The 21,087-nt window shown below is 38.2% G+C and overlaps 1 protein-coding gene and 1 pseudogene across 1 annotated transcript in view; both read left to right on the top strand.

The window, feature by feature from the left end:
* The window catches only part of LOC113042856 (S phase cyclin A-associated protein in the endoplasmic reticulum-like), a 47,347-nt gene extending 30,453 nt beyond the window's left edge, over positions 1–16,894 (top strand). Inside the window, exons 20-22 of the mRNA XM_026201844.1 lie at positions 8,302–8,438; positions 14,298–14,363; positions 16,747–16,894. Coding sequence (XP_026057629.1) covers positions 8,302–8,438; positions 14,298–14,363; positions 16,747–16,894 — 351 coding nt within the window. The remainder of the gene's footprint in view (positions 1–8,301; positions 8,439–14,297; positions 14,364–16,746) is intronic.
* Positions 16,895–20,947: 4,053 nt separating this feature from the next.
* LOC113042855 (laminin subunit beta-1-like) overlaps positions 20,948–21,087 on the top strand; it is a 13,753-nt pseudogene continuing 13,613 nt past the window's right edge.

Below are 21,087 nucleotides of genomic sequence, written 5' to 3'. Positions count from 1 at the left end.
ATAAATTATAAATTTTTTACAAAACTTAGTTTTTTTTTTTTGAAAATTAGTTTAATTTTGATCCTTTTTTTTCAAAATGTCATTATACGATACATTCAATTAAATACAAAAAAACCCAGAATATAGCATTTTACTCTGATTTTATATACAAATATGAATTATTACATTTATTGTTCATAATATTTCTTGAAAGCTTAAAACATTACTTGAATATTTGGTGGTACTTCATGTAAATAATTTCACTCTTGCCATGTTTCTCACACAAACAGTACGCACACACTCTATTCAAGTTCATTTTTATGGCATACATTTCATTTTATGATTTTGCACATCATTTTTCATATCTGTAAAGGTTGAGTGGATCGACACCAACTTTCCCATATTGTCCCCAGTTTGTGGTACCGTAAAAAGCTACAACGAATCAACGCTAATAGTGTTTGTGTATATGGTGCGGGGTGAGATCACCCTTCCTTGTCTCTGGGCTTGACAGAGTGCCTTTCCTCTGAACGCCGCTCGTTAAATGCGGGATCTCTCACCGCAATTGAGATTGGCTTTCACACTGGGCTTCTTTATACGGCTGACAACTGTTGGTGCTATATGTCGCACCTTTGGCCCCTGGACCTCCTTCATTCAAACCTTTTTTCAGCGGGTAATATTTAAACCCCCACTGCTAGCCCTAAATCATTAGCCTTGACTGCGGCCACCTATTTCTCTGCCTGACAGTGTGATAAACACACAGCCGAGCCACCACGCCACGGCTCGCAACCACGCGACACACGTCAGGTGCAGCCGACTTAATAAGGCTTGTCTAGATTGTAGAGCTTGATGTGTTTCATTGAATTTACTGTTCACGTGGAACTAGTTTTTAAACAACTTCCATTCGGTTTACGTTTAAAGGGAAACCACCATTTACATTTGATTTATTCATTGTCTATAAAAGTCAGCGAAATTAGCTAAATTGGAAACTTGAATTTGTCTGAACTGTAAATTTGTTCATCATACCGTGTCCTTGGTTCTTATTGGAAAAGAACATATTGCTTATATTCCTTCATCTATAGAAGTTTATAAGTAATATGTCTAAATGTGCAATTTTGGTAATTCGTTCCCATTTTAAGGAAACCTGGCCGTGAGACTTGTTTGGATAGTCTTGCCATGGACGCCCCCGTGCTTCTTATTTATGTCTTTGCTCATTTTGGTGCGCTGTATTTCATTCACGCAACCGCCAACTATTTTCCAGTCGGCGCTTCCATAATTCTTGCCGTTATGAAAGATTTTTAATTAAAACTGAGATGGTTGGCTGAACCGTGCAGAGGTCACAACATAGTTTTTCAGCAGAAGCGTGTCCAGAGCCTCCGTCTGTCCTCGTATTTAGTCATATTTCGCTATTTAAAAGACTCCGAGTTAAATTGAAAATACAGCGATTATCAACAGCAATGGATCAGTGTGTCTGCGGGACACTTGGATTGCCTCTTGGACTCTATATTATCCTTTATTGGTTGTCATCTTTTCTGGTTTAAAGTGATATATCGCGGCTCTGGGCCCCCAGTGTTTGACACGTAAGAGTTTTATTTATCCTCAACCTTTGACGCCAGATCCAGAAACACAGCTGTACGTTCAGTTATTCAAGCTGAAATATCACACAGCTTGTTGGAGTCACGGCATAGTGGTTTGCACACAAGTGCTCATGTGGGACAAACAGATTTAAGTCCAGACTTCTGTTGTGTATCAATACATTAAGTGGCTTAAAGTAATTTAAAGATTATTATGTAAATATAATAGAACACTATAGTAGTAAGTGCTGTCAATCGATTAAATAAAATGCAAAATTAATCGCGATTACTCACTCGTTAAGATGCTCAAGTCTGAATAAACTCAATCCTTTAGCAGTTGTGAGTGGGGTGGCCAAACTTTGATTAAACAAAATGAATAGCCTGCATTAACGCCTTATATATATATACTGAACTATTTGGTAACACTTTAAATAAGGTTTCATTTATTAACATTAATTTACATGAACAATAGTTGTATGGCATTTATTAATGTGAGTCACTCACTCACTCACTCACTCACTCACTCACTCACTAATTATATTTTATATATTATTATTAAATTATATTATTTAGTTTTTTTTATTTCTTTTATATTTTTTCTGGAATATATAATATAAAATAAGTATAGACACATATTAAACATATCTCAATATTTAATATTCATAATTCATATATATTTTATACTATTTATTTGAATTATATTATTAAAATAGAAAAATAAATATAAACATTTATTTGCATATTAGTTCTTTCCTTTAGTGTTCTGATTAACACAAGTTGTTTTGCGTCCTCTGAACTTTTTTTTTTCTTTTGACAACAAAGTCAAAATTATGCATCATGTCAAATTACGCATCAAAGTTTATAATGTAGTCTTGCAAGGGATGCACAAGTCAAGTTTTTTATTGTGTCTGTGTGGGTTGCTGGTTAGTTACCTTATACCTCCAGTCTTTACATTGTACCTGAATGACAAACAGCTGTCCGTTTCACATTGGGGAAAGCCATCTTTTGCCGGCTCTTTTGTGTCACACAAAAGAGTGGAGGATGGGGACGTGTATCAGTGTGACAGCGAGAGCTTCATCACGGCCCCTGGGCAGCGGCGGAGGTGTGATGTTTTGGGTGCTCTCTCATTACGCCCCATAGCACTGTGGGTTTTTGGGTGTTCAAGCCCACGAGATGGTCTCTCTCACTTTTTATATCCCACTCGCACGCCTCCTATTATTACGGTGTGCAAGTGGACACCTGTCCATCACCTGTCCGTCCATGAATTTGATAGGTCGTCATTTGCCATATTGTCCTCTTTCTATAGCATACATTTTTTATGCCATTCTGAGGAAAGCATCACTATTAACTATTGCTTATACTTGGAGTTTGGGTTGGGGGGGATGGTGGGGGGGGGGGGGGGTTAAATGTTCACCAAACCAATCCAACTATTTCAATCTGGCAAAAGATTCTCACAGGCTTGAGTCATTTAGATCATCTAAATTATAAATTTCATGCATTTATTAAACAGGGTCTTAAAAAGGTCTTAAAATTTGACATTCCACATATTGAAAGCTTTTTAAATCCGATATTATAAAGTCTTAAATTCATAACATCATGTCAAGAAAACTATCTTTCTCTGTTTGTCTTATTTTTTAAAGGGGTTATTGGAATGAAGATCTGTAAAGTTGCAAAGACTGAAGTCTCAAATCCAAAGATATATTCTTTATCAAAGTTTAAGACTCTGCCATGCCCCCCTGAAATGCCTCATTTAAACACGCTATGTGGAAATATTTGCGTAATGCCGCACAAATGTTTACGCAAAGAAAGAAAGCTTGCAATTATGGAAAGGGACGTTACATTTCTGACGAGTGCTTGCGGTGTTCGGCCAATCACAATGCACTGGGTCAGTTTGCCAATCAGAGCAGACTGCGCTTGTCAGAAGGAGGAACTGATGCGTTTGAGAGAGACAGGCCATAGAGGACCTACAATAATTTAAAGTATTTGAAAAATAATGTGTTCTTTGAACATTAAAGCATGTCAACATATTCTGTTACACCAAATACACAAAATAATGATCTTTAAAACAGCATCATATGACCACTTTAATACAAATATATTTTATATTAAAATATTTGTTATACTAAACATCCTCAAATCGAAATACATTTATTGCAAAAAGAAGAAATTAAGTTTGTTTAAAGGGTTAGTTCACCCAAAAATTTAATTTATGTCATTAATGACTCATCCTCATTTCGTTCCAAACCCTTAAGACCATTGACCCTTAACAGCATTGTCTTCTCTTCCATGTCTGTTGTGAGCGCGTTCACAGCACTGCAGTTTAGTGATATCCGGTTCACGAACGAATCACTCGATGTATCCGGATTTTTTTTAACCAGTTCACCAAATCGAAAACTGAATCGTTTTAAACGGTTCGCATCTCCAAGAAGCATTAATCCACAAATGACTTAAGCTGTTGACTTTTTTTAATGTGGCTGACACTCCCTCTGAGTTCAAACAAACCAATATCCCGGAGTAATTCATTTACTCAAACAGTACACTGACTGAACTGCTGTGAAGAGAGAGATGAAGATGAACACCGAGCCGAGCCAGATAATGACTCGTTCACGAGTCAAGAACCGGTTGCATCGGTTTTCGGATCACCAGTTGTGATGGTAATTTCGGTTCTTTTCAGTGAACCGGTTGAAGAAAACGGTTCACCAGTTCTTTTGCGCTCGATGTAATGACGTCATTGGCGATGATTGCCCTTGATTCAAGCCTTCGGTTTACCCGCGCTCATAACACTAGCACAGAATCAGTTCAGAATCAATCATCAAAAGAATCAGTTCGGTTCAGACGCTCTGTGTGTCGGTCTGCTTCACGCTGAATCACACATGCGCAGTATCATCATCATGTCAGTATCGGACACGTCTGACAGAAACGGCTCTTGGTACACTGTACTCTGTAGAGGGAGTGTCAGCCACGTAAAAAAAAAGTTAACAGTTTAAGTCATTTGTGGATTAATGCGTATTGGAGAAGCGAACAGTTTCAACGATTCATTTTGATTCGGTGAACTGGTTCAAGAAGACCTGGTTACATCGAATGATTCGTTCGCGAACCGGATATCCAGACTGCTTTGTTTTGAACTCTCTCACACAACAGACAGGGAAGAGAAGACAATGCTGCCATTTTTGGACCAAAATGTATTTTCAATGCCTCAAAAAATTCCAACGGACCCTCTGATGTCACATGGACTACTCTGATGATGTTTTTCTTACCTTTCTGGACATGGACAGTATACCGTACACACAGCTTCAATGGAGGGACTGAGAGCTCTCGGACTAAATCTAAAATATCTTAAACTGTGTTCTGAAGATGAACGGAGGTCTTACGGGTTTGTAACTACATGAGGGTCATTAATGACATAATTTACCTTTTTGGTTGAACTAACACTTTAAATATCTGTCAGAGGAGTATACAAATTTTCTGCAGGAAATAAGACTTCTTATGACAATTTATTAGCAAGTAAATGTATCTTGATTTTTAAAAATCTTTGGACATTTGAACTGAAAAACAAGACAAAATATTGATAAAATATGTTTTCAAGTGCAGCCAGAAGATACAGTAGAAATTATTTCCATATTTGAGTTTTTGTGAGCAGAGCTGTTCAAGCCTTAAGCATTTTTTTTCTAAAATTAATAATAAATTAATAAAGCGCTCTATTGACATACTGTTGCCTTCAATTTATTCCCTAAGTTTTAATTTCTTAGTCTTTAGAACCTCCAGAAACCATTGAAAAGTGTCCGTTTAATATTTAGCTCGGGTAAGTTTTGTTTTGCCGGAGTATGTCCAGAGCAGTGGTATTATGAAATGATATGATTTTCACTTAAAATGTATTCTTAAATTAAATTCTGTTTGAGTCCCAAACTGTCGGACCGATTGACTTGCCATAACTGTTTTCCATTCCTCAGTTCACTTGCACATTAGGAGCTTAGCTCTGGCCCTGATCTCCTCATAGATCTTTTTTTGGAGTGCTCCCCTCTCCTCCAAACCCCTCTTTATAATCTCAAGATGGTGCATGTCTTTGAGGTGTTACAGAAACAATCCCATTAAGTGAACTAGATCGCCTTTCAGAGAGATTACTCAACAGATGCCTCTCTGGCTGCAGGGAGGCAATGGTTATGACTGCAGGGTCGACTCCTGTTCCCCAGGGACTCGGGGTGGATGCCCCGTCCAGCACACACACAATAACTCGTCCACTTGAAACACTATATGATGCAGATGTACAGATTTCAAACGGAGGTCCATGAGGCAATTTGTCACATTTGTCTCAAAGTCATTCATTCAGGACAGGTGTCAAGCATTCGAGGCTGTGGTCGTTAAAACGTTGTTATTGTTCACTTTGTTATTGTCCAACCTTAATGGACCTCTGAAGAGCTGTTAGAAGAAAGCGAGAGCGGATGTTTATTCAGATACGTTGTTCATGGTCTCCAAACAAATCCCTAAATATTGAGTACATAGCTTATCACTCAACTTTGGCTCCGAGCATAAATAATACTGATAGTAAGGGTCGATTTTTTTATTTTTTTTTATTGAGCTTTATACATCGTCTGAATAAATAAGCTTTCCACCAATGTATGGTTTGTTATGATGGGACAATATTTGGCTGAGATGCAACTTTTTGAAAATATAGAATATTTTGAATATATTGAGTTAAAGTTGAAGTTCTTGGCCATGCATATTAATAATCAAAAATTACTTTTTGATATACATGTTTCAAAATATCTACATGGAACATGATCTTTACTTAATATCCGAATGATTTTTGGCATGAAAGAAAAATCTATTATTTTGTCTAATGCTACAAATATACCTGTGCTACTTATCACTGGTTTTGTGGTCATCGAATTGTTGCCTCATATAGTGCACGTACCCAAGTTATTTAAGTCATACTAAACCTCCAGAATCAACCTAGTAGGTTTTTGGCCCCCATCCTCCGCTAGCACACAGCCTCTGAGGTATCGACTCCGAGTGGGAACTCTTATCTATCTCACCCGCTGCTCCCATCCTCCGAGGTGCCGGATGACAGGATAATTGGATAATTGCTTTCTGGCACATGCATCACATCATCTGAAATTGAGTTACATCCGTCTTTCTTCCCATGGAAATATCGGCATCATCAGAAAGAGACGGAAAGCTATACCTCTCTCCCCCCTCAGCACTTCCGACCGCCTTAATGCCAGCAGCGAGCAGAGGAGATGCCTTCATGATTACGGAGCACAATGGCTGGGCCGGGAGGACTCTACATGCCACACAAAGAGCGTGACACCTGGTCTTTCAATGAAGGCACTCCGCTTTACATCCTAGTGTGGGAGTTGAAGACCACCCTTTGTACATGTGCTTGGTGGTTTGATGTTTGATCTCTTCTCTTGTCGCTCTGTTCTGACACAACCATGTGTCATTTTTCTATTGCCCTTTTTCTGGATGCACATGACTTTGAACTGAGAGGTCTCTCTCGTTACCTAATGGTTAGAGAGTTTGACTCCTAACCCTAAGGTTGTGGGTTCGAGTCTCGGGCCGGCAATACCATGACTGAGGTGCCCTTGAGCAAGACACCGAACCCCCAACTGCTCCCCGGGCGCCGCAGCATAAATTGCTGCCCACTGCTCTGGGTGTGTGTTCACTGTGTGTGTGTGTGTGTGTGCACTGCTGTGTGTGTGTGTGCACTGCTGTGTGTGTGCACTTTAAATGGGTTAAATGCAGAGCACGAATTCTGAGTATGGTTCACCTTACTTGGCTGTATGTCACTTCACTGTCACTTTTACTTATTGTCTTTCTCGTGATTTGAATTCCTAAATGCCTTTCTCACATTTGTTTGCTTCAGTTCGAACTCAGATTTGATCTTTTAAAAATTATTTCCTGCAATTGAAATAAAGCGGAAACAGAATATAAATATTAGATGAAAAACTTAAAATGAAACCGAAATAAATACATTTTATGTACTCAAATTAAATTGAAAAATTACTAATCTTATAAAATAATAATAAATTACTAATCTTAAAAAAAATACATAAAAATAAAGCTGTATAAAAATATGACATTAAAAAAGCTAATAAAAATTATAGTGAGAATATGAAAGTGAATGCTAAATTCAAAATGTTAATATGCTTTATCAATAATTCTAAAATAAATTCTGAATCTGTGCTGTTGAATATTAGTTCATGTTAAATTATTGCATTACTCGTAAAAATGCATTGTTTATTTTAGTCTGTTTGTATGTATAAAACACGTTTTTGGTCTGCCTGGTTTTTAATATTATGATATGATTATATGATAGGACAAACTTTTAAGGACTTTGAAAGATTGGCACAAAAAACTTAAATGTGGTTATAGGTTATAGGTACAGTTAAAAAAATTTTTATGCAATTGCATGTACAAAACCTTTTTTTTTTACGTTGTTGAATTTTATAAAATGTTTTTATTATTATATTGTATTTATTATATTATATTTTTGAATATTGAATCTGTATATGCCTTGCAATAAATTGAAATACAACAACAGTCATCAGCTTAGTTGTTAGCATTATAAACAAAAACTACAAGTAACATCTTATTACATCAAACAAGTAAACTTTAACACCTGTTATTTGTTACAAATTGCACCCAAAAATGTTTGAAAATCACCTTTCACTCTTCTCAAACAAATTTGCTCTTATATGAAAGCAACATTTACCTAATTCAATTAATTATTTATTTATTTATTTTTCAACAGGAACACCTGTCTCTAAAAAAGTACATCGTAGACATCATGACTGACAGCAGCGTGCCCTCCGACAGTGCAAAAGAGGGAGAAGAGAGGCAGAAAGCTCGGAAAAAGGCCAAGAAACTGCGGGCACGCATGAACTCAAGGTGATGCGATCACAGTCTCCTCTCTCTTTCTTCTATCTCTCTCTCTCTCGCTCTGTGTGGCTAAAGCGTGGTGTTGCTGCTTGTGAGAGCTTTATGAGTGACAAGGAGATGAAGAGCAGAGGCGATGTGCATCCCGGCTGTCCACACGGCAACACTGATGAGCTTAATTTATGGCCACTCTCTGTGATTGGGGAGGAAAAAGTGAGAATCGATCTGTTAGCAACTCCCATCCACTCCCCCACTTTCACCTGTTAAGAGCTTTTTTCCTAATTGGTTGCCACCATGCTGCCAAAACTGAAGGCTTCTCTAGTGTACAATAGTATGTTAAAGTATGTGTAAAGCATGCCTGTTTTTCTCTCTTCCAACTATTGATTTTTAAATGAAGTATCAAAGAAAATCAATAGTATTCAACAAATAGGAGCAAACGTGTCTCAGTGTCAGATCCTAGACCTGGGCACTATCAATTTTGCCTCCTGTCACAACTGTTTGTGTGTGTGTGTGTGTGTGTGTGTGTGTGTGTGAGAGAGAGAGAGAGAGAGAGAGAGAGAGAGGGGTAATGTGGTATGGTTGTTTGTCAGAAATGTTAAAAATGGAATGAACCGTTCCAGAAATGGTTTGTTCAGTGTACAGTCCTAACCCTGGGATGTTTTTGAGAAAACCTTATACATCCATACAAGTTTACATCCAACTGCTAATATAATGACTTCTGTAAGGTGTTTGTTTAATTGCAGCACAATAATGCTTGGGTATTGATTATTTGCCAAATATGGGGAATAAACATATAAATATCTACAGGTTTGTACATAGAATTTCTGTATTCATGAGTTGCAGTAACATTTGACACTGCAAGATATTTTAATCGTATGTAAAGTAAATGTATACTTTCCAACATAATTCAATTATTTTAATCAGTTTCTACGTTTGTAAATTACAATCTAATAGTGTTATTTTAAGTTATGAAATTTAAGTTGTAGATTTTTCATACATAACTTACAGTACAAATTACTGAGTACCGTAGTTAACTTATAATAAAATTTTTAGTTGAATTTGATAGTTGAAATTTCAACGTGAATGTATTAAATTATGTTCACAAGTTATAATGATCCATACATTCTCCGAACTGCTTGTCCTATGCAGAAGAGTCGCAGAAGTTATGGTGTTATTTAGTTTTGATGCGTTAGGAAATTTCTGCACTTGTAAGTTTCTCAGCCCTCCCAGGTTGTAATATTTGCTGCTTGGTAGATTACGATATTTGTAAGTTGGAATAAGTAAAAATTTGTAATAACATTACGACTTTCAGAAGTTATATCGAAACTTCAACAAACTCTGTTACTATTATTGAGATCTGATTTGTTGAGTTGTTATGGTTGCTACATCCGTATTGGTGGCCTTACGGTAATAGTAATTTGCAGGCTTTCTCTCTCGCACTCTCTGTATGTGATGTCTACTAACAGTCTCTGAACTTGCAGTGGAGAGGAGACCGGCAGTCTGCACCGCTTCTGAGCTCATTAATACAGAGGTAGCTCAGAGGGCAGAAAACAGCTCTGAGCTTTGCCTGGAAGAGTGACAACATGAGCCTCCTCTGTTCTCTGTCACTCCTGTGCTGAGCCCTGCAACACTCACACGGTGAGGGAAAGAGGGTGAGGAGGAAAGAATGAAAGGGAGAGAACAGGCGCTACACGCTCATAAATCACGGCCGCCCACAGCTCTGGGTTGCCGAGGATAGTGGCTCCACCACAGGGTGGAAATGAGCCGTTTTATAGGAGCACAGTGTGGCGTTTGTAAAACTCTAGAGACCTTTCTCAGCCCTCCCAGGTTGCCCCTCAGTGTCATTGTTGAGCCCGCTCAGTCCCTGTTACAGCCATGGCATGGAAAAGGCTATTTAATTTCCTTAGCTGGACCCTGATTTATTCTTCAAATATATGGCTAGTTCTTTGCGTGCAAACGTGTGGTTTTAATTACCTTGAAAGTAGCATGTCCGCCCGTGTCAGCTTTGGATGTGGGCTTTAAACTTTCAGAGTCTCTCGCTCTTAACTCTTTCCGTCTCCCTCTGATGGCCCTTTCTCTCTTGCGTATGATGTTCGGCTGGTTGCATTGCTTGTCTTTTCCCCAGGCTTGAGAACAGTGTGCTCTGTGTGTTGGTTTACTTTAGAGGGGGCGGCACACAAAAGACCCCCTGTTCTGCACTCCCAGAGTCCATCGCTTTAAGAGTCAGTGAGGAAGGTAGGGAAGAGTGGGAGGGAACAGAGCTGCGAGGAAAAGCATGATGATCTTGCAATGAGGGCTTCAGTAAACCTGAGCGCAGGGTAGGCCAAAATTGTGGGGTCTTAGTCCTGTTTTGGTGTGTATTTGAACCTTTTCAACACATTTATGTTTCCTAAAGGAGTACCAGTAGTATGTCCTGGAAGTATAGTCCTTAACCCTTGGGGTTTTCCTTTGGTAACGTAATGCTGGGAAGTTGCCTGCTGTGAATACTGCACCAGGTCAGGCTCGGCAAAAGGGCACATTTGAGGGATCATGGCGTCCACAAAGGACACACTTGTGATACTTGTGAAATTGGATACCCATATGGTCAGTGTGGCGAAGAACACAAGTCTTCAAGTTCACATCAAGTGTGGCCTTTGGACCCTTTCCATCCTCTTCTGAGTCCAAATGTTGGTGACATTTAGTGATGATAGTTTTTTGCAGCATTAAAGGGAAACCTGCAAAAGCTTCGTTCATTGTAAGTAACATTGAAGTAACAAGAATACTTGGTAACACTTTATTTTGATAGTCCACTTTAGACATTCTACTAGCAGTAAGTAGCCTTGCAACTACATGTCAACTAGCAGTTAGTAGAGTATTAGTAGTTTGTCTGCTTAATATCTCCTAACACTTTCTTTGTCAACTTATTGTCAACTTATACTAAGCCTAAACCTACCCCTAACACTAACCCTAAACTTACCCTAACAGTCTACTCTGAGAGATAGTAGAAAATTGCACATTTCTGAGATTTAGTTGATATGTAGTTGACATGTAGTTACAAAGTTACTTATAGTCAGTAGAATGTCTGAAGTGGACTATCGAAATAAAGTGTAACCGAATACTTTTTGTACGTGAAGAAAACAAAAATAATGGCTTCAACAATTTGTCTCCTCTATGTCTCGCCGCATCACTGTGACGACCTGTTGTATAAAGTCATTATGTATGTTTTCTTCCTGTACAAAAAGTATTGTTGTCTCGTTATAACATTACGGTTGAACCACTGATGGCAGATGGACTTTTCTGATGATGCTTTTATGGACCTTGACGCTGTTATTTACTTGGCAGTCAATGGGATAATCACAAGCCTCCAGGTTTTCATCCAAAATATCTTAAATTGTGTTCCGAAGACGAATGAAGCTTTTATATGTTTTGAATGACATTGGTGTACGTCATAAATGACACTTTTTTTTTTTTCTTGTGAACTTTGGGCATACTTGCAAGTTAAGGTTATTAGACAACAAGTCCACATCAAGTGTTCCATTTGGAACAGGGCCAAAGTGTCTGAGAATGAGCGACCACCACTAAACTGCAGCTCCGATAGTTTCAACTTTAAGACACTTGGACTCTGCTTACCTCAGACTTTTATTTACCATCAGGTGCATGTAAATCTTTTTAATCTCGGGATGTATCCAATATTTATTCCACATATAACCCCTTATACATGTTTGTTGAATTTATAGATGGATCCAACCACATTCCTCTCGGTGGATATGTTCCACAGGTCACATTTTTCCCTCCCTTTTCCTCGTCCTTTTATTCATCATCAGTCAAACTGTCTTCCATTTGATTGAGAGCCTCTCAAATCCAATATTAAATATTGCACCGCTGCCCAACCAAATGTTCTCTGTAATTGGGAGTGCCGAACGCCTGAGCCTCCCATAGCACATTTAAAATGGATACACTGTATTTGTTTTCTTTTTTTATCCGTCAGAAGGCATTGATGGTTTTACAGTCGATTGGGGGAGGGTGATGTCTGCGTCCAGCATGGGCGGAGGTGAATAGTGGGGCACATCGTGATGAATTGATGATTAGCTCTGCATTGTAGCTTTGTAGCTGCCCCCCCTCCACTTATAGCTGGTTACTAATATTTATGGTGCCCGGCCCGTTTAATGGGGCCTGCCTTGTTCAGAGATTGATAGTCTGGCGATTGCCCCTCTGTTTAACCCGTGCAGGCGTAAAGCTGTCAAAGAGGAATATTGTAATCTGGAGGATGAGGACGAGGCCAGGTACGGTTCACAGTCTTTCTCCGAGCGCACCACTTCTCAAATTTGGAGGCTTGGTGAGCATTGCTTCACTCCTACAAAACAGAGCACATTGAAATCACTGTTCAGAATTTGGAAAGCATGCTCTGCTACTGTCACTCAAAAGAAGGCGGAGTTAAACATAACGGTGTTAATAGTCAAGTTATTGTTTAGCATCTTAATAGTCAAGGTTTAGGGTTAAGGGATCATCACACAGCCTGGTTGAATCTCCAAAGTCTCCTGTCCTTTTAGACACCATAAATTCATTTGAAGTCACTATTCAAATGAGCGCTATTTAGTGTGATCTATTGCTTCCTACAAATCGGTACTAGAAATGTATCCACCTCAATCCAACATCTACCAAAAAAAATGCAATTTCCACTGTTCATTTATTTTTCAGTCTTTCATTTATCATGTAATCATCCATTCTGATAATGTTTGTCATTTATTCAATTTAGTCGTTAATTTACTCATTCATTCTGTTTAGTCATTCAAATCTATTATTCATTCATTTAGCTTGCTTAGTCATTTATTCAATTCATTCATTCATTCTGTTTGATTCATTCACTTGATTCAATCTGTTTTAGTCATTCATTCTACTTAAGTAATGTTTATTCATTCATTCTATTATTATTGAGTTCTTCATTCTATTTTATATCATCTAGTTGTTCATTTTTTTATATTATTTAGTAATTTGTTATATTATATAAAAAAATATTCAGATCAGACTTCAAAATGTCCTGCTGTGAACAACATTCTTGTTATGCATAATTGGTAGAATTTTCTGCCCTAGCGGAGAAATTAGAATTTGAATAACCGATTATACTTCTTTAAAAAGTCTAAATATATAGAGCTTCCTTAAGATTGAAAAGTTTTTGAAAGTACGTTGATTTGAAAATCAACGTCAACGTTGTTTCTTATTTAGCAGTGTATACCAATACCAATACCAAATACCAAAATCACTTTCAACTCAAATCAAGATTAAACTATTAAAAGTCTTGTGACCACTCTGCTCTCTGACGTTGTCTTCCGGAAAGAGCTGTCTGAGCTTATCAGCCCCTGAACATCCATCCATCAAGCTTATTTTTTGTTTTTTTCTCTCAGGAGCTGATCGATCATCCTTATCTGACGGAATGGGATGTGTGATTGTCAGGAATTTTGCTTGTTGGACCACACCAGCGTGCTAGAGCTGACTGACAGCACACATTTCTTTGGTCCGTGACTCATGAGGGAATGTAGAAGGGGTGATTCACACCAATCGGCCAATCAATCTTATTTATTTTGATTTCTGAACTCAATAGTGTGGTTATTGGAGAGTTTGGTATTCCCTGCTGTGAAACAACATCATCTACTGTGATACCTCTCTGAAGACTGAGCGTTTGTGACTTGTTCATGCTTGTTAGTTTGTGATTGCTGCTAGTGCGGCCCAAAGACTAAATAAACAGTTTGAGGCTCAGCTTGACCTCTTGACATTTTCTTTGTTCAGCACGTCGTCTTATCTCCTCATGTCTTCAGGCTGACAGCCATCGGACTCCTCTCTGGCTCTCTGTCTATCTTTCTCTTTCTGACAGACTTGTTTGTCTTTCTTTTTCAGGGCTAAGGAGTATGAGACATGCATGGAAGCCAAGACCCAGAGCCCTGACTCTCCTTACAAGGCAAAGTAAGCTCCTTGCTCAACTTTTAAGGATCATATACCCATGCTGAGGTCTTCTACTGAGTTCTCATGTCTTAATGCTGTCTTCTTAAATCCAGGCTTCAGAAATTATGCCAGCACTGGGCTTTCCATAATCAAACCTTTATAGTTTTGCCCATTAGATGCAATGCAATGCAATGCAATGCAATACTGATATCCAAGCGGTGTTGTCACTAATCTCGTCTTACAGTCTATAATTCTTTCTATTTTATTTTGTGTGGATCAGGTTTGTGCTCTTGCACAATGATAGTAAAACATGAAAGCATGTACACCTGTGTGACATTCCAGCAGTCTCTGAAAAGGGAATAATATTAATTTTTTTTAAATAATTTATTTAAAAATAATGTATGGAGTAAGGAGTATGGTTATAGATACAGTGGGACTTGAAAGTTTGGGCACCCCTTGCAGAATCTGTGAAAATATGAGTAATTTTCAAAAAATAAGAGATCTCATACTAAATGCATGTTATTTTTTATTTAGTACTGTCCTGAGTAAGATATTGTACATAAAAGATATTAACATTTAGTCCACAAGACAAAAAATTGCTGAAATTATTAAAATAACCCACTCAAAAGTTTGGGAACCCTTGGTTCTTAGTACTGTGTGCTGTTACCTGATGATCCTCGACTCTCTTTCTGTTTTGTGATGGTTGTGCATGAGTCCCTTGTTTGTTCTGAACAGTTAAACTGAGCAGCGTTCTTCAGAAAATCTTTAAGCTCCTGCAGATTCTTCAGTTTTCCAGCATCTTTGCATATTTGAACCCTTTCCAGTAGTGACTGTATGATTTTGAGATGCACTTTATCACACTGAGGACATTTGAGAGGTTCAAACACAACTATTAAAAAAGATTCAAACATTCACGGATGCTCCAGAAGGAAACAAGATGCATTAAGAGCTGGGGGGTGAAAACTTTTGGAATTTGAAGATCAAGGTAAATTGTACTTAATTTGTGTACCGGGAAACATACAAGTATCTTCTGTTGCTTACGAAGGTAGAACTAAATGGAAAAAAATTATATTTCAACAAAATAAGACAAATTTGGCCATCTTCATCGTGTTCAAAAGTTTTCACCCCCAGCTCTTAATGCATCTTGTTTCCTTCTGGAGCATCAGTGAATGTTTGAACCTTTTTTAATAGTTGTGTTGAGTGCCTCAGTTGTCCTCAGTGTGAAAAGATGTATCTCAGAATCATACTGTCACTGCTGGAAAGGGTTCAAATATGCAAAGATGCTGGAAAACTGAAGAATCTGCAGGACCTTAAAGATTTTTCTGAAGAACGCTGCTCAGTTTAACTGTTCAGAACAAACAAGGGACTTATGCACAACCAGCACAAAACAGAAAGACAGTCGAGGATCATCAGGTAACAGAACACAGTATTAAGAACCAAGGGTTCCCAAACTTTTGAGTGGGGTTATTTTAATAATTTCAGCATTTTTTTTTTTGTTCTGTGGACTAAATGTAAACCTCTTTTATGTACAATATCTTACTCAGGACATTACTAAGTAAAATATAACATGCATTCAGTATGATCTCTCTTATTTTTTGAAAATTACTCGCATTTTCACAGATTCTACAAAGGGTGCCCAAACTTTCGAGCCCCACTGTAAATATATAGTGCACATAATTAGGTGAAACTTGCAGGTTCGGGTGTTAATATTTAACAAAACTTTTACAAATATTTCTCTTTAATTGAAAGAAATTTGAAATAAAAATATTAATTAAAAACTTACTAAAATTCTTTACTAAACTTGCTAAAAAATAATAAAATTTCAATAAAGCAAATTAAAGCTAAATACAAATTTAAAAAAGCATGTAACAAACTTACTAAAATTAAAATGTAAACTGAAAATTTTAAAAATGTACTGTAATATACTATTAAAATTGTTTTTTTTACATAGAGTTCATTATATTGGAAAACCTTTCAAATTTTTCCATTTTCAAATAGTGTAAATGTTGTGTTTTATGCATGCTCTATGTATTAAATTAATATCATAAATATGTGACTAATCCATACCAATAACATTTTTTTTATCAATTATATTTTAATTTCTAATTATTATAATAACTGTCATTTTATATATTCAGGTAAAATTAATGTATAATATATTTAATGATGCTGAGTTGTTTTTAAGTTTAAATCGGGTTGTTTAAAGGTGGTACAAAAAATAACAAACAAATTTAAGATACCTGGGTATATAAATACCTTAGGATTCAAACATTTATTTTCACAATCCAGTAGTAAGTATAAGGGAGCAGAAATGCTCAATTAAAATAAGGCTGTGTTTTTAGTAATTATTCTTGTTTTGACCCAGGTTTTTGACCCAGTTGTGTGTGTGTGTGTTTGCTTCCAGGCTTCAGCGTCTAGTAAAGGATCTAGTAAAGCAGCAGCAGGGGCAGGACAGTGGCCAGTGGGCCAGTAACAAAGTGTCTGGCCTGGACAGAACCCTGGGAGAAATCTCCCGCATTCTGGAGAAACAGGTTTGTACATATATCTCATAATCTGTCTCTCATGTCTATTCTGATGTCCCAGTTAGTGGGACTTGTCTTCTTAAATAATATTCCTGAAAAGACTCCAGAACTTCAGTTCAGAACGAGAAAGCAGGAGATTACCAGTAATGACTAAATGGATATATGATGTCTGCTGTTTAAACTGCTGTTTATCTGTTCATCTTTACTACTACACAGTCACACCAGGATTCTTCTGGGACAGTAAGCATCTGAGCAGTGTTCAGACCAGTTTATATCAGTGACTTGGGGGGATTATTGTTTGAAGTCTAGTCTATGTGGATTGTGAGTCTGTGTGTGTGTGTGTGTGTGGATTTGACTTGAAGATAAGCCTCTAGGCTGCTCTCAACACCGACTCCCCTGAACCGCCGGCTTTGGCTGCCGTCCTCCCCGTCTCGCAGTCTATGCAGAGTATCGCTTTCCATCCCCAACTCTCTGCCCTCGGTTATTTGGTAATGAGGGCCAGGTTAGGTGCTTGTTTTCATTGCTGCAGATGTTATTAATTGGCGGAGATCCCCGTTTGTCAAACAGGCGAACATTGTTTCAGAGCATTTGGCTGGCTACTGTTGTGCATTGTGGCTTTATACAAAAATATGTTGGTTTTTCAAAAGTAAACATGATCCAAACGACTTAAGTTATAAAGCAGGGAAGCTTTTGAAGATGCATTTTGGCAATCACTCAAGTTTTTTTTGTATTATCCCATAACAGAGCTCTACTAATATCCCACAATTCAAAGAGCTGGAAGATTATATCCATCAATTATAAAAGAGGTGATGACTTTTGACATATTTGATAATGTTTTAAAAGATAAACAGTTCTGAAATTCAATTCAGCTGTTCATTTAAAAGAGTTTGATGATTGTGTTTCCCTGATAGCCAAATGTACTTTTGTAATCCATTGCATATTGTTTGCTAAAGCATTGCGTAATGTATCTTGTAATAGTAAAGTGCGCTGAATTTAGTGTTTGTGTATGATGAACTGCATTTTCCAAAGAAACTCATAGTTGACTAATGTCTTAACTGGATCCCCTGTATAATTAGACTGGTTCAGGTTCACTTGACCCCAGTTGAACCTTTGGGGCTGTTTACACGACATGTTTTTGCATCCAATAATGGCTAAATAGAGTGAAACCGTGCAGGAGATTAAGATGCAATTAAAACTCGGACGCTCGAAACGCTGTTGTGTGTCACTCAAAAAGAGTCTTCTAAAGGGCCCATTCACACCAAAACTATAATTTATAAAGTTTTAACAATCCTTCTAATTCTAGAAGAATAGGGAAGTCCGCACCACCAACTATAACGTTAACGCCACAGAAGAATAAAATCATTGGAATCCAGCTGATGAGTCATTAAAAACAGCCATTCAGAATCCACCTGACTGCACTTCCACTAAAGTTAACAAACTATAAAACCTAGTCTAGTCACCTTGACTAATCAACTAGTCAGTATTTGGTCAACCATAGTACCCCATCTCTAGTATATACTCTAGATCAAGGAGAAATGGATTGGTGACATGTCACATTTTGGTAATGAAACAGGACATTTACGGTTTCTGTTGTGCCATTCCGTAATACACTCATCAAATGAAGGGATGTGTGTTTGTGGGTGGGTGGATGGTGCATTGATGGTGTGCTTGTATTGACTAGTGGGAGGAGATGTGGGTTGTTAATGGTCTTTCTGGAGGGAGAGGAGAAAGTTAAGAGAGACAGGAAAGGGTGGTAAAGCTGAGCTAATGGGTGAGGAAGAGGGCTGAAAGAGGAGGAGAGGAGATCATAAGCTGCTAGATTAGAGTGAAGGGGATGAAACGATCAGTTAAAATTAACTCGGCAGATTCTTTTAACAACCTGTTTATTAAACCTTAAATCTAGCAAGGTAGGTCTGAGGTTATTTAACACTTACGATATAACCAAAATTCTTCAGATTCCCTTTAACAGATTTTCTCAGATCAGGCCTTGTCATCTCATCACACTTTCCAGGCCCTGTATTGCTTAGAAGTGTCTCTGAATGACAGCTTCTATCAAGAACATGAGTACATTTCTTGTGTACGGTCCCTAAGGCCTCCTACACAAACTCTTTCTGGAGATTTCCACAGAGACCTTGCTTTAAAGAACTCCCGCCGTCTTTGTTTTTGTAAGTCGCCGGGACGGTGAAGTGCTTGTGGAAATGTCAGCTCCTCGGGCTCTTTCTTGTGGCCTTTTGGGAATAAGACTCTCTCTTAAGAGTACAGTATCTGGACTTCATTTAGACTGTCAGTCACAGCTGTGGATTCCTGAAACCCGGTTCCTGCAGTGTCCACCTAAGGTCTGCACACCACCAAACTGGGCAAGTCTGTGAACTCTAGTTGTCGAGGCAATTCTGCCTGTAATCCCAGGACAAAGTCAAATAAATACTTGTCTCCATCTTTATTGGGAGTCTGCGTACACCCCTTCCCCCTCAGTGTCACCTCAAGTCAAGAACGCTTAGATTATTTGACCTAACAAGCATCTCTCATGTCACTGACTCACCTACAGATTTGTTTTTTTTCCTCATACCCATATCTGATTCAGTCTCCACTTTCTCCACTAATTCCTCGAACAACACCAGACTGTCCGCTCCCTGTCTAGCCCCTAAAGCAGTGCGGCCTCCCCCACTCCTAGTTCCTCATGCTGACTTTGCTTGGGCACAGTCTCCGACCTTGCCCGCCTCTCCTCTGAGCCCTCTAATGGTTTATTTTGTGTCAAACTAGGTTTCAGTTTGTCTCCCCGGGAGAACTGGCTGATCGAAGAGCCTTTTTTCCCTTCTTGTCGTTCAGGAATATTCAGGGGAGTTTCTTGTTCCTCTTACCTTAGCGGAATGAGCTCACGTATTTACATTTTGCCATGGAGTGTTTGTCACTGCTTTCAAATAAAGAACAGGCCAAGATCGACTGCCTTTATGACACTTGAGGGACTCTCAGGCACATTCTGGCCCTGCTGGGCCAGCCAGTATTTACATTTTCATTTGCCAGCTGTCAGGGGTTGGCTCCCCTTGGTGGCCAACTGGTGGCTAACTGTACCTGATCAGGAGGCCCAAGGCTGTGGAAAGAGGCGCCAGGGGCCCTTCCAGCAATGTACTTGCACTCAATCCATGTTTGATGACCTGGGGTGGAGAAAAGGATCCAGCAAATGTTGGCGGAAGCCTTGGTTGAGAGTGGAGAAGAACATTAGTGATTGACTCCGTCAGTGTTGCTTGAAGATTATTAAGCAAGAGGTTAAGTCTGATGTCCAATCCAGTAGTTGGCCAAACCTTTACCTCCTGCCATATGTTTGATTCATTCTCGGATTGTATATAGGAGTGGTTCCCGACCTTGAAACTGGACTACTCCGAATAATGCACCTTTTAGATGTCTCTGTAATCAAACACATCTAATTCAACTCACTAGAAGAAACTCCAAGACAAGAAATAGGTGTGTAAGATAAGGGTGATCTCAAAATGTGAAGTGTTGGGGTACTCGAAAGCCCAAAGTTGGGAACCACTGAGGCAAGTTGAATAAAATTAGCCTCTGTAGTAAACCTTGTCTCTTTGGAGAAGAACTAGCAGTTAGCCAAGAGGTAATAAGTCTTATTTTTCAGTTTCAAATAATAAAATATAGGTTTTTATGTAGCCAACTAATAAAAATACAAAAAATTACCAATCTTAAAGAAATTAGACTTGTAAGACTAGTGTAAGCATTTATTGCAACCAATCTCTGGTCTTTTGTTTTTAATTCATAAACATTCATATCATTCAAAACAACAAAAACACATACTTCAAGTATATTTCTAATCTTTCAAGTACATTTCAAATTTATAAAAAAAAAAAAAAAAAATTGTCTTCAACCTAAAATACCAAACGACAAGAGAAAAAAATGTAGTTGTTGGTTTTAGGATCATTGAAATGCATGACAAGAACTACATTTTTCAACAAGCCTCTTCATAAAGATGTGTGAGGTGATTGGGTGTTGTCTCTGCTGCTGAGGGACAGGTCGAGCTTTAGGAATTAGCTAGTTAGTTTAAAAAAAAACATGAACATAGTTTTACATTCCTTCACCATGTGCTGTCAGTAAGGTAATTTTCAAACCCTAATTGCCTAGTAATTCTATTGTTCCACTTGGCTGTTGCTTGTGACTGTAAGAGAGTAGAGGATTCACGTTTCCCCTTCAGGTGCTCGTTTGACAGCTAATAGAAGAGT

Source organism: Carassius auratus, chromosome 25 (assembly GCF_003368295.1).
Source record: "Carassius auratus strain Wakin chromosome 25, ASM336829v1, whole genome shotgun sequence".
Lineage (NCBI taxonomy): Eukaryota > Metazoa > Chordata > Actinopteri > Cypriniformes > Cyprinidae > Carassius > Carassius auratus.
The sequence above is the reverse complement of the archived record's forward strand: the minus strand, read 5'-3'. Positions and strand labels throughout refer to the sequence as shown.